We start from the raw sequence: 14,503 nt of genomic DNA on the forward strand, positions 1-14,503 counted from the left end.
TTTTCTTGGCAAGGATACTGGACTGGTTGGCTATTTCCTTCTCAGGTTAATTTTACAGACGAGGGAACTGAGGCAAACAGGGTAAAGTGACTTGTCCAGGGTCACACGGCTAGCAAGTATTTAAGCTGGATCTGACCTCAGGTCTTCCTGACTCCAGGCCCAACACTCTATCCACTGTACCACCTAGCTGCCACACAATATATCCTATAATATACCCCAACTTATACTTCAGTCATTTTTAGCATCACTCCTGTAAATACTGCAGCCAAATTGAGCTAATCACTATTCTCAGAACACAACCCTCTTTTGCTTATGGGATTTCCTCTTTGTGGAATGCCTCTCATTTGCATCTCCAACTACTGAGGTCCTACCTACACGTCAAGGACTGCCTCCTTAGGAAGCCCTTGCTAAGCTGTGTGTCTCCCATGGCACTTACCAGAAAAGAATACGGACTTAGAAACTTACACCCTGGAGGCCATTTAGTCCAACCTGATTTTACAGATGAGGAAACTGAGGCCCAGAGACAGGAAGAGATTTGCCCAAAGTCAGGTTGTAAACAGGAGAGTTGCAAAATCCAGGGCCCTTTCTGTAATACTATACCGTTCCCCAGTTCCTCATATTCTGCCTTATGCTATAACTCATTTGGCAGTTATCTTTCCATATCTAGCAAATCATAATGCTCTCAAGATGAGGGACTGCATCTTACTACAAGAACAATTATCATTATTATCGATTTAATCAAGAACAGCTTATATTTCCAAGCCCTGTGTGTACATCACATCTTTGTGCTACGTGGGCGGTATGTGTATTCACAAAGAAGCTCAGAGATTCGTGACTCACCCAAGGTTACACAGTCAGGTCTTATAACTTCAGGTCCAGGATTCTTTCTACTACATGCCCAACAGTGCTTTGTACATGCCGTGCTTTTAACAAACACACATTTAACAAACAAACATTTTTTAATTGAATTAAAAGACGACATTATCAGAAACAGTCAAAACCAAGGGAAATCTACCAGAGGATTATTTTGGCAGCAATCCCACAACTTACATGGACAATCAGGGACAGCTGCGGTTTCAATCAAATAATTCACAATATATGTGATACACATCCAGGGAATCAAGTATTAACTGCAACCATACACTGAATTTCTTTTCACAATTGCTGCTACCACTCACTTGCAATTTCCATGTATAGAATGTGTGCTTTCCTGAATATAGTACTAGACTGTTAAACCTTTAAGAGGGATATTAAAGGGGAACTGAGGCAAGCAACTATCTTTAAGGAGAGAATAGCAATTACTACCTTTTTTTTTTTAACTATGTATGGCTCCTTGGATTTCCCTAAGCAACCCTAAAACATGAGGTCAAGATACAAAGTAATCTAGTTTTTAAAATGGCATCTTAAACCAGGCGTCCTCCAACAGTTCATTTAAGTCCAGGTTGAATGAGAAACTCTGGTAGCAACTTGGCAGAATGTTGAAAGAACCTATATGAAACTATCTAGTCCAACCCTTTTATTTTACAGATAAGAATTCAGAGGGGGCACATACCACCTTTCCACCAGTTGTTACCAGTAGAGAAGGAAGCAAGGTATGTTAACACTACATCAACAAACTTGTTCTTCCATATCACCTAGACATATCTTCTCCATTTTTGTTTTCTCAGTCTTAACTACTGATGTACATCCTATAATCAGCGTGCTAAAGCAGAGATGTCAAAGTCCCAAATGCCGTCTGAACCAGATTAAAATGTAACTGGGAAATGTTTGATGAAATGAATAAAAATCAAATACAACACAGACAGTGGTAATTTGTCATTTTTAAGTTAATATGCTGCAATACATTTCCATTCAAATTTGACACTACTGACCTAAAGCCTCCCAAATTTTTCCTGATGATATATCTTTCAATTTCCAGAAATCCTACGATCACCAATGAGGACGGGAGTGGGGTATCTGCTAGCCCTATGATTAACCATATTAGTATTTGAGATTAACCAGTCGGTCAGAATCACCTGGTCAGGAGGAAAAGATATGCAACAATTAACAAAGAGTAATTATTCAAAGAGTACAAAAGTGTTAGGAAGACTGAGCAAACATTTTTATAGGTGTGTGTATATTTATGCATGTATGTTTAACACACATAAAAAAAACATATACATGAGACACATGACACAAACATCCTTTGGACATACCTGTATTCTTTCTTGTCCTGCGGCTGAAGCAAACCCTGAAGCTCTACCACATAATCTTCATGTAATAAACAATGAGAAACAGGAACACTGAAGACAAAAGAACAATATCAGATTTTTTTTTCCATTTCAGGAGGCAGTTAAGCAGTCAATATCCTAAGATCAAATCCTAAACACAACTTTTCTTAAATATAAGAGAAACACAAAACTCATTTACAAGGCCAGGACTCTAAAAGCATTGCTGTTCTGTATAGCAATATGATACATCCTGATGTTGAGGAATTTTGCATAAGACTTTGCCAAAAAAACTGAAATTTACTCTCCTAAGCAGCAAAGCTCCCTTTATTTTAGATGTTTTTCATAGAATCTTTTAAAAACACATAACACATCGTTATCTCCTTAAACAGCAGATAGCAAATATAATTAAAAGTTTTTGGTAACTCTGGGTTGTTATGAATATACTATTGCATTGTGTTATAGTACAGTGGGACCACTGAGGTACATAGTTTGCTCTTATATTAAGTCACCCTCAAATGTTAGGCTTATTGTGTTTGCTTTAGTTTTTCTATTAAAAAAAAAGCTGTCAACTCTACCTTCTTGCTGTCACTGCTTTTATCAGGATCTTTCACTTTTATCTTGCTACTTCTACTCTGCTATATTGGAGAGGGAGGGAAGACTAACAAGTAAGTTCCAACATTCAACAAATACATTTATTAAACACTATGTGCAAAACATTGCTAGATACTGAGGACTGTTGTTCAGTCACGTCTGACTCTTTGTGACCCCTATGGACCACACGCTTGTCTCTCCTCCACCGCTCCTAAAGTCTGTCCAAGCTTATGTTGTCCAGTTCCATGACACTATCCATCCGTTTCATCCACTGTCATCCCATCTCCTTTGCCTTCAATCTTTCCCACTATCAGAGTCTTTTCCAATGAGTACTATCTTCTCATTATATGGACAAAGTATTTAAGCTTCAGCTTCAGTGTTTGTCCTTCCAATGACTAGTCAGATACTAGGGATACACCGCTCAAGTTTCTTAATATGTGTAGGCAAATAATTTATGCTAATTAGAATATGCATATGTGTTTTGTAAGAGGTCAAGTGATTTTTTTTTAGGAAGGGGAGCACTGCCCTGCCCCCCCCCCACCTCCTGCAAAAAAAAAAGGTCAGGAAAAACTTTCCTGAGCTAGGTCCAAAGGGAAGGATGGATTTCTTTCCACAGATGCTGATACAACTGAGAGAAGTCTATTTGAAACATTGTAAAACATGTATGTAAATGCCTTGCAGGGGGTGTGGGCTGTATGAAGCCAAGTGATATAAACAGCTGTTTATCTGGCACTACTAAAGTGCGTAAAGGGAGAAAAACAAAGGTTTGGAAGGTAGAATCCTATGAAACAGTAATGGGCTCTGACGGGCTTTCCCCAATGCATGATCTTTGGAGAAAGAACCTTATAACAAAGATTCTGACTGCCTAGAAACCTTTGCAGCTTGTTACCTGTCCTTGGCTTTCTTCAGCATAGTTCAAGTTTGCATATAAGTAAGGAACATCCATCTGTAGAGGAGTATGTGTGCAGATGGATGTTGCCACTGGCTGGTCTGCTACCAAAAGCCTCCTGCTTTACACCTGTCTTCATTTATTTCACCCAGATCCTGAACTGGTTAGAACTGAGCTACTGAACTTAGGAAGAATTAGCTTGCGGATCCTTAAAGGTGGGCACAGGAGCAAAATCTAAGATTATGAAGGTGGGATAGTTGTAACATAGTTCAAGCATTTTAGATACTTGAACTTAAAAACTTGATACATTCTTGAATTTGATATTTTCTTATAAGAAACTAATTCTGTTATTCTACACGTTTGTTACTCTATCTGTTAAGTTGTAAAAAACCACTCCAACTAGTCTTCTGTAATTTCTCTTCTCCTATCCAGGTCTAATACAGTATTTTCCCCCACATGTCATTTTTCAAAGGTACAGGTAAAAAGAAAGTATCATCTAGTTTTTTCAAGTAACTCAGATTCATTAGCTAAAAAATACAAAGCCAAGCTAAATGCATGTATTGAGAGGACAAACTTTCTTTTCTGAAACTAAGCCCAACACCTCACACTACCTGCATAAATATTGAAACTTTTTTTTAACCAAGCTTAGTTAAAAAATAAATAATAAAGACCAAAATGGGAAGACAGAAACTTATTTTCTTATTCTACATGTAGTTTGTTAAATCTGTTAAGTTGTAAAACTACTCCAACTGTCAGGAGAGTATTCTGAATTGGGTAGCACTCGAATAATCTCTTCCTTTTATTACCAAGTGAGGTATGAAGCTGGAAGATTTCTTAGGAGGCGGAGGGACTCAGCTGAATTAGATCTGTGGATTAGAAAACCAATTTCATACTCACTGCAAGGCCATAAGCAAATTACTTCACAACTGTGTACCTTCTTTCCCTACTTAGAAATTTCACACATGTGAAAATGTTCACAGGGGGATTGATTCTAAGATGGGAATAATAAGCCACTGCCAATTTAGTGCTGGACTTAAAAGTCAGGAAGGCCTAAGTTGAGATCCTCCCTCAGACACTTAATAGTTAAGTGATCCGGGACAAATCATTGGGATCCTCCCTCAGTCATTTAACCTATCAACCTCATATACCCCGAAATTGGGATAATGCTAGCACCTACCTCCCAGGGTTGTTGTGAGGATAAAATGAGACAGTAACTGTAAAGCACTTACACAGTGCCAGGCACACAGTACACACTATACAAATGCTACCTATCATTTAGCAGAGGGACAGGGGAAGAATTATTCTATTTTTGGCCTTATGTCCCTAGTTGCTAGAACTGCACCTTGCACGGAGTAGATGTTTTAATGTTTTAATTAGGTTTAACTGAACTGTGGGATAAACAAGTAACCATTGCTAAAAGAGGATAACAGCATCACAGAATTTTGCTCCGGGAAAGGTCTCCACAGCTAGCTGGAGGCAGAGCAGGGACAGCAGCCTGACTCCCAAGTCCAATACTTTCTACTTTACCGTACTGCTTTCTTTTAGGCCATCCTGGATTTCCTACTCCCACTCCATTCCCCAATCAGTTAAGAGGCAAGAGTGGACTTGGAATCAGGAGAGCTGGATTTAAATCCAGTGTTGGACACTGTGATCCTACAAGTCATATTAGCTCTCTGAGCCTGTTTCCTCATCTGTAAAACTGGGATAACTGTGGTTGGCTACCTATCTCACAGGTTTGGGGGAGGAAAGGAAACTTAAAGCTACATAAAGATATGTTATAACTTTGTTCATATCTAGCTAACCCAAGAGTTCTTAACCAGAGTCTGTGAACCTAGTTTTTTTTTTTTAACGTTTTGATAACTATTTCAACATAGCTGCTTTCCTTTGTAATCCTATATACTTTATACATTTAAAATAATATGTAAACGTGAGTTATTTTTTAACAACTATGTGCCAGGCACTCAGAATATGAACATAGAAGTGGTACAGACTCTTTGATCAAGGAATTTACATTCTATTGGGAAAATGTTTACAGATAAGTGAATATGGGAGATAGGTGAAAGAGATACAAAGTGACGGGGGCAGGAGCTGAGAGACAACCTACCAGCCCAATCGGGAAAGTGCTCTTGAAGTAGGAGGCATATGTGAGTTGGCCCTTAAAGGGGAACGGGGGTTCCAGGTAGGGAGGACACTCTATGCAAAAGCACAGAGGTAGGAGATGAAAGGACCTACTTGTTGCTCCCAACACAAGCAGGCCAGCTTGGCCAAAGCCAAGAGTGAAGGAAATGGAATAGTGTGTGATGGGGGGGGGGGGGGGGGGGTTGTAGCTGCTCAAACTGAAGTCAAATGTTGAAATTTTTAGTATGAGCGTTTACGCTTGAAAACTGGCAAAGAAATCGGAGCTTGATTTATTGTTTTGTTGGTTGCCTAGGATGAAGTGATACAAGAAAATGTTAATAAAATGGATTAAACTTAAAGGTGTGTCGATCATGCCCCTCCTCTACCTGAGCCCCTGAAATGGGTCCATTGGCTCCACTGGACTATCACACACACACGCGTTAAGAACCCCAGCTCTTAATCCTCACAGCCACCATACCAGACTCTAAGCTCTTCGGGGGCAGGGGCCTGGCCTTGGCTAAATTCTGATAACTCTCGACCCCTAACAAGCCTCAGTCAAAGCCATTTCTAACCCTAATTCGATCTCTGACTCAAGCCCTAGCCCAGCGCTCTGGAGACTTCATCAGTCTGGGGAACTTCCAGGTGAGCGAAACTCCCTTCATCAGTGCAGGTCTGCAACGCCTAGTCTTACGAAGGCTGGTGAAGGGACTTGCTCAGGGTCACACAGTCGGGTGTCGGAGGCGGGACTCGAACCCGAGCCTTCCTTAACTGAAACGGCCTCGCGGACTGGGAGACCGGCACGGCACCGGCAGGCTCCGACAGCCGGTCGCGGGAAGCTCCGCCCCCATCCCCACCCCGCCAGGACCTACTCGACTGGTTGCACGAAGCCGCAGGACTGTTCCCGGCACACGAAGAAGCTCCGCCCTTTATTGGGACCCTCGCGGACTCCGGTTTTCAAAAAGCAAAGGGTCCCTGAGGAGAGAAGGCGACAGTGAGGACGCTCCACTACCGACCCCGCGGAGGCAAAAGAAACCCCTCCCTCCAGGCACACACCCACCCGAGTCCCCGGCCCCGAAGCCCTCACCATGATCCGGACACAGAACGCGCTCCATAGCGGCAGTCTGAACCACTTCGGCTCTCTCTTTCCCTCCCGAAGCCCCACCCCCTAACTCTACCGGGAATCTACCCGCCCCCCGCAGCTCGTCGTCTTCCGCCATCAGGCCGCCCACCCTGAGGCGCAGCCAATCATATCGGAGGCGGAGCTCACGAAAGCCAATCAAGATCTCCGGCAGCCTGGTCACTTCGCGAATTTAAAACGACAGAGTAGACTGATTGGTCAGGACGGAAGGATTGCCCCCGGAGCCCTATTGGCGGAGGAAAAGAACGACGTGGGAGGGAGCCAATAGCAGCAAGGCTCCTTCTATCTAAAGTCCAGATTCAAGAGAAGTGCATACCCGGGAAAAGTCACGTGCGACTGTAGGACAGAAAGTGTAGCTCAGTGGAGTCCGGGCCCGGGGGGAGGCGAGCGAGAGCTTCTGTGTCTGCAATAAAATACAAGGCGCTTTTATCTCACCAGGAGATTCTGTCTAGTGTCTAGTGGTGGTGGTGGTCAGGATGATGATAGACGATCGACACCAATAACAATAGTATCGATAATTATAAGAAGCTCACTATTCAAGCCCTCGTGGCTTCAGCCAAGCTGGCCTGCTTGTGGCTCCCCTCCCCCTTACAAGTAGGTCTTTTCATCTCCCACCTCCGTGATTTTTCAGGCTGTCTCCCATACGTGCAACAGCTGCCCCTCTTTAAGTGTTAATTCGAATGATCTTCGTGAGATCTTGAAGCTGCCTGCGAGCTTGCCCCACTGGTTGCCCAACAGTTTGAATCTCTCCCGACCCCCGATCCCCATCACCTTGTGTCTATTTTGCATCTATCTTGAATTTACTTATCAGTGAATAAATATTCCCCCAATAGAATGTAAACTCCTTGAGCAAATGGTCTGTTGCTGTTCAGTGGTGTGGGACTCTTCGGGACCCCATTTGGGTTTTGTTTTTTTTTTTTTTTGGCAGAGATACTGGAGTGGTTTGCCACTTCCTTCTCCAGCTCATTTTACAGATGAGGAAACTGAGGCAAACTGGGTTAAGTGACTTGCCCAGGGTCCCACAGCTAGAGTCTGAGGCTGGATTTTAAATCAGGAAGATGAGTCTTCCTGACTGTGGGCGTGGCAGTCCATCCACTGCACCACCTAGCAGCCCCAAAGGGATCTGTACCACTTTTGTATTTGTATCTCCAGTGTCTGCTTGGTATTTATACGGCAGTTTAAGATTGCAAAGCACTTTGCTCACGTTGACTCATTTGATCCTCTCAATAACCCTGTGAAGTAGGTGCCTCCCCATTTTACAGATGAGGAAACTGAGGACAGGAGAGGTTAAGTGATTTGCCTAGGGTCACCAAGGGAGGATGTGAACTTGGATCTATGCTGACTCCAGGTCCAACACTCTATCCACTATGGCACCTAGCTCATAATGCTCATAGAGGTTCTTGATTATGCACAAAGGCTGCGCCAACTGATTTGAAAGATTACCCACTATTAAGAATGCACATTTATTCAAAATTCTGTGCCTAATTGACCATATTAATAACAAAACAATAAAAACTATGATTGTTCACAATTGACATAGAAAACATAACTTTTTTTTAACCCTAAAAATCACAGGAATAAATAAACCTTTCCTTAATATGGGAAACTATCTATATGCCAACACCAAGAACTCCTCCATTAGACTATGAGCTCCTTGAGAGCAGGTGCTGGTTTTTTTGTTGGTTTGGTTTGGTTTGTTGTTGCTGTTTACCTTTCTTTGTGTCCTTAGTGCTTGGCCCAATTCAGGGTACATAGTAGATGCTTAGTAAAGGTTAAGCAGACTGACAACTAACATCTGTAACATCTTACATCAGATGCCACAATAAGTTCTAAATTGATCCAGGACCAAAATATATAAGGTCATATAAAACACAAAAGGGGAGAAGAAAATACTTTAGTAACTATGGATAGGGGAATAATTCTTAGCTAAACAAGGGACAGAGATAACCATAAAAGATAAGATGGATAATTTTGATTATGTAAAATTGTTAATATTTTGCATAAGCAAAATCAATTTAGTTAGAATTAAAAAGGAAACAGTTATCTGGTTTTAAAAAATGTTTGCAGCAAATTTCTCTGATAAAGATGTGATAGCCAAGATATATTGGGAACAGATAATATATATGTGTACATTCATACATACATATACACATGCATGTATATAGATATATACACATATATACACACATACATGTTCATGTGTGTGTGTATGTATACACTTATAGATAGACAGACATGCAAATACACATACCCACACAAGAGCCATTTCCCAAAATGTAAGTGGTCAAATAGGCTGCTAAGTATTGTTTTTGTCCTCCGTTCTCAAAGAAGACTGTGGTATCAGGGAAATGATAACATGATTTGCAATTGACTTTGATTTGACTGAGGGAGGGCTGTGCAAGGTCACCAGCCTCACTTTCTCCTCCAGAGCCATCTGGGTCGAGTGGCCTGATATTTACCAGGATGACTGGCGATGGCCCAGGATACATTGGGAGACCCTGGCCCTTTTAGGCTAAGGTTTTTTCAGGTTCTCACTTTGAGTGAGGTAAGGCCCATTCAGTGAATAGGCCTCTTTAAGAAGTTAATCAAGGGATGGCCCCTTTAATCAAAACTCAAAAAAAAAATTAAACTAGGAGGAGAAGACCCAAAGGGTTCCAGGCCAAAAGAGAAACAGTTACTATTTACTATTTACATTCACTCTGTGCTAGGAGGGCAGGGACCTATTATCCAATCTATGAGCTCCAGAGTGAATTGGGTTTAAGGCTTGGGAGGAGAGGAGAGGAGAAGAGAGGAGAGGCTATTCACAGGTTGTGTTTGTCCTTTGTTCTGGAAGAGGACCACAACACCAGGGAAATGACATGACTTGCCATTGACTTTGATTTGAGTGAGGGAGGGCTGTGCAAGGTCACCAGCCTCACTTTCTCCTCCAGAGCCATCTGGGTCCAGTGGCCTGATATTTACCAGGAGGACTGGAGATGGCGCAGGATGCATTGGGAGACCTGCTAAGTGTTACCAAAGGCTGCTAGGCATCTCAGTGGAAAGAACACTGGACCTTGAGTCAGAAAGTCCTAAGTTCAAATCTCACCTCAGTCATGAGGTGTGTGACTCTGGGCAACTTAACACTTAACTTCTGTTTCCCTTGGTTTTCTCATCTGGAAAATGGGGATAATAATAGACCTACCTTCCAGGGTTGTTATGAAGATTAAATGACACAATACTTGTAAAGCACTTAGTAAATATTTATTCTCTGCCCTTACTCCCCCATCTAGGCAGCTAGGTAGCATAGTAAATAGAATGCTATTTCTGAAATCAGGAAAACCTAAATTCAGATCCTGTCCCCAGACATGAATTAATTGTGTGATCATGGCAAGTTACTTCTCTTAGCCTCAGATTCCTCAAATATCAAATACATTTATTTACAGTGTTGTTATGAGGAACAAATGAAACAATGTATACAAAGAGCTTGACAAACCTTAAAGCACTATATAAACATTACCTATTATTATTATCTCTTGGCAGACAGGTAGGAGGATTACATTTAAAACTGTAATCCTCTATTACAAATAGCTTTTTGTTGGTTTTTTTTTTAAAGTACATAACAATTCAACATATTAGTCCCAAAGCTGTTTTGCTCATTCATGTCTCCCTTTGGACTTCCTTATGTCCCTTTCTCTGAATTAAAAAAAAATGCTTCATCGATGCCATTTACTTTAATTTTCTTTTTTGTTGTATAACCATCACTATACCCTCTCTCATTCAGCATCCCCCATAAAGCCTTCTATTGTTACTAAAGCATGCAGTCCAGCAAAAGAAATCCACACATTAGCCTTATCTAAAATTGTATGTCTCATTCTGTATCTGTAGCACACCACCTCTCTGCCTAGAGGTGGAAAGCGTATTTCAGGCTACTGGGGTTGTGATTGTTCATTGTTTTGATCAGAGATCTCAAGCCTTTCAAAGCTGTTATTTTTATAATGTTTTACTTTGTAAATTGCTCTCCTGGTTCTGTTCACTTAACTCAGCATCACTTCATATGAGTCTTCCAGGTTTCTCTGAATCAATTCCTTTAATAATTTCTTATGGTGAAATAATTTCCATTAATCCATATATTATAATTTATACTAGGGTTATTATTAAACTATTGATCTTATCACAATTCAATCAAATGTAAAATATAAATCATATTTAGTTAAATTACATTTTTAAGATTATCCTATTTTTTTCAGCCTTTCCCTAGTTGATGAGCACTCTCTTAATTTCCAGTTCTTTGCTAGAATAAAAAAATGCTATTTCTTTTAATAGAGGTCCCTTCCCCTTTTCTATTATCTCTTTGGGATTTTTATTAAATTTAATAGATATTTTTAAAACTATGTCAAGGTTCACAGTTTCATATGTAATCCTCTTTTTCATTCTTCTTTATATGCTGAAATGTTTATGTTCATTGATGATTTTTTAACATTAAAAAAGAGTTTACACAAATGTTTGTTGATTCATCTGGACATCTAGACCTCCATTCCTTTTTCTTTTTAGATCTCCGTTTGTTAATGGCTGTAATCTTCAATAGTTATTTCCTAGACATTACTTCCTAGTTTTTACTTCTGTGGCAAAAATGAACAATATTTCAACTGTTGCAATGCTTTCTGTGATGTATCATCTCTGTGGATTCTATGCATATTATGTGCACAAAGATATACTTTTGCCCTTTTTTAAAACAATTTGGAATTATGCAAATAAAATGATTTTAAAAATCCATGCTCTTTAACCCAGAGATTCCACTACTAGGTATATATTCCAAAGATGTCATTGATAAGAACAAAGTCCTCATATACACAAAAATATTTGTAGTAACCATTTTTGTGATAACAAACAATTGGAAACAAAGTAGGGGCATGGCTAGGCAAATTGTAGTGCTTGAAGGGAATGGAATGTGACTATGCTATAAGAAATGACACTGAGAAGCGTGAAAGAATTTTCTAAGTAAGCAGAGCCAAGAAATCAACATATACAATGACTACACCAAAATAAGCAAGAAGAACAACCATAAAAAGTTAAAAAATGAATGTTGCAAAGTTACAAAGAATAGGCATGGCCTGAAAGAGGAGATACGAGATGTCCATGCCACTCCTTTGCAGAGGCAGGAGGTACATAGGTATGGAACATCACTTATATTTTCAGGCTTTTTTTGAGGTTTTTTTTCCTATTATTCCTCTTTGTTTTCTTTAAAAAATTTTTGTTACATGGAATGGAATGGCTCTCTGGGAAAAGGTTGGGGGAAGGATACTGGGAGAAATTTTAATGCTATAAAAACAAAAAGTATCAATAAAATTTATTTTTAAGAAATATGGTCATGATTTTTAGAATTTTGTAACTGTAAGTACTATCCTCACTCTGAAGACTGTAAGTGAATTTTATTGTGTTATTTGCTATAGAAACATGCTTACATATATATTTATACACATTTATACAATGCCATATTAATAAATAAGCCTTTGTTAGGATTTAAGTGTATTGGAAGTTTATTCTTCTTTCCATGTGGAATCTGAGTTAGCTTTTCATATGTAGAATGTCAAAGGAAAAACAAAGCAGAACCATAAGCACCTCTAGGAGGCACTTTGATCCCTCACTTGAAAGAATAACCCAAGGCCTTCAAGATTCTGCTCAGGTGCTACTTTCTTCATGAAACTTTTCCCTGGCCCGCCTGCTACTCATGCTTTTCCTTCTAAGGTTACCTTCCATTTACTCTGCTTCTACCTCATATGTACCTATTTGTGCACATGTTGTCTCCTTTATTAAAAGACAAGCTCCTTGAGGGCAGAGTCAGCTTTTTACTTTTTATTTGTATCCCTGGTACTCAGCACAAGGCTTGGCACATAATAAGGTCTTAATAAATGCTTGATTGATTGAATCTCCAGATAATTGGCATCTATTCCAAAAGTATGAATTTTTCTCCCTTTGCTCCTAAAACCATCTAAGAATTTCCTTCCCAGTGATAACTTCCATAGATAAAGTGTCTTTCTGGGCCCAGACAGCCCCATAGCACCCGCATCAGAGATAAGACTTTTGTATCCCCTTTGAGTAAATCAGGACATATTCTACTTTCATACTCTGCAAAAAACTACTGGAATCAAAGATCCAAAAATGTAGATCTGATCAATTGATAAAACTTTGTTCTATCAGTCACTATCCCCAAGCCCCCAAAAGCCAAGTCAATAAGCCTTTACTGACCACCTGTTATGCCATGGTGCTAAGCATTAGGAAAGCAAAGAAAGGCCAAAACAATCCCTGACCTCAAGGATCTCATAGTCTAATGGGACAGAGAAATATGTACAAATAAGATATCTATGTAGTAAATTGGGGGGAGGCATTTAAGGGAGACTATGAGAGGCTTCCTGCAGATGGTGGGAGTTTAACCGTGACTTGAAGGAAGCCAGGAAATCCAGGAGGTGGAGATGAGAAGGAGTGGAATTCCAGGCATGAGGGAACAGTCAGTGAAAATACCCCAGATCTCAAGAAGGAGTAGCCTGTTCAAGGAAGAGGAAGGTCAGTGTCATAGTATCGTAGAATAGGTGGAAGACAATAAAGCATAAGATGACTAGGAGGTTAGGAAGGGATTAGGTTCCAAAGGGCTTTGAACGGCAAACAGAAGATTTTATATTTGATCCTCTGGGCAATAGGAAAAGACACTGGAGTTTACTGAGCAGGGAGTGCAGGGGTAATATGGTCAGAACTGTTCTTGAGGAGAGGTATTTAGGAAGAAAGAAAATAAGCATTTATTAAGTCCTTGTTGTATCCTAGGCACTGTACTAGTCTATTTACAAATATTATTTCCTTTGATCCTCACAACAGCCCTGGGATTTAGGTGCCATTATTATCTTTATTTTATAGTTGAGGAAACTGAGGCAGACAGAATGATTTGCCCAGAGACACAGCTAGCAAATGTCTGAGGCCAGTTTTAAACTCTACAGGTCAACTCCCAGATGCCCATTTCTAGTCTGCTTCAGGGGTGGTCCCACCTGAGATATCACAGTCGCCTGGAAACTGCTCTGACTCCAAGATCCTAAACTTTGAAATCCTCTTCTTTGACCTTCTTTTCCTGTTTTCCTCTGGCCCCCGTTCCCTGGCCCTCATTGTAATCTCCCACCTTCAATCCCTCCCTCTTCTCCTAGATCTTCTTCATTCCAGGCTCAGTGATCCATTGTGCTACCTAGTTACCTCGTGCCTAATGTCAAATGAAGGAACTGAAAAAGATAAATATAACTGATCAAATCACTTCCTCGTTTTTGAATTCCTTGAACTCAAGGAACTCTCTTTTTAATTGCTGCTGTGAGAGGCACTAATTTATTTTTTTCCCCGAGTAAATAAATAATGATTTAATAGCAATGAGTCGACAGGTTACCATTAAGTCAGATCAACTAATTCCTCAGTAATTAGTGAGAGAAGTTATTTACAGAGCTTATTTTTATAACAGAAAAGAGGAATAAAAAGTTACAGCAATCTTAGGAAAGTTGTTTTGAATATAATTAAATTGGACAAGACAGGTCATCTGATTAGTTTGCT

General features: G+C 40.1%; 1 protein-coding gene across 2 annotated transcripts in view; it reads right to left on the reverse strand.

Annotated features, from left to right (window-relative positions):
• TTF2 (transcription termination factor 2) overlaps window positions 1-6,948 on the reverse strand; it is a 48,630-nt gene extending 41,682 nt beyond the window's left edge. For both annotated transcript variants that reach the window (XM_036767523.1, XM_036767522.1), the window contains exons 1-3: window positions 6,893-6,948; window positions 6,678-6,780; window positions 2,196-2,282 (exon numbers count right to left, since the gene is read on the reverse strand). In XM_036767523.1, the coding sequence (XP_036623418.1) occupies window positions 2,196-2,282; window positions 6,678-6,780; window positions 6,893-6,920 (218 nt within the window). In that variant the 5' untranslated portion in view covers window positions 6,921-6,948. The remainder of the gene's footprint in view (window positions 1-2,195; window positions 2,283-6,677; window positions 6,781-6,892) is intronic.
• Between the last annotated feature and the right edge of the window lie 7,555 nt (window positions 6,949-14,503).

The sequence above is a fragment of the Trichosurus vulpecula genome, chromosome 7, assembly GCF_011100635.1.
Source record: "Trichosurus vulpecula isolate mTriVul1 chromosome 7, mTriVul1.pri, whole genome shotgun sequence".
NCBI lineage: Eukaryota > Metazoa > Chordata > Mammalia > Diprotodontia > Phalangeridae > Trichosurus > Trichosurus vulpecula.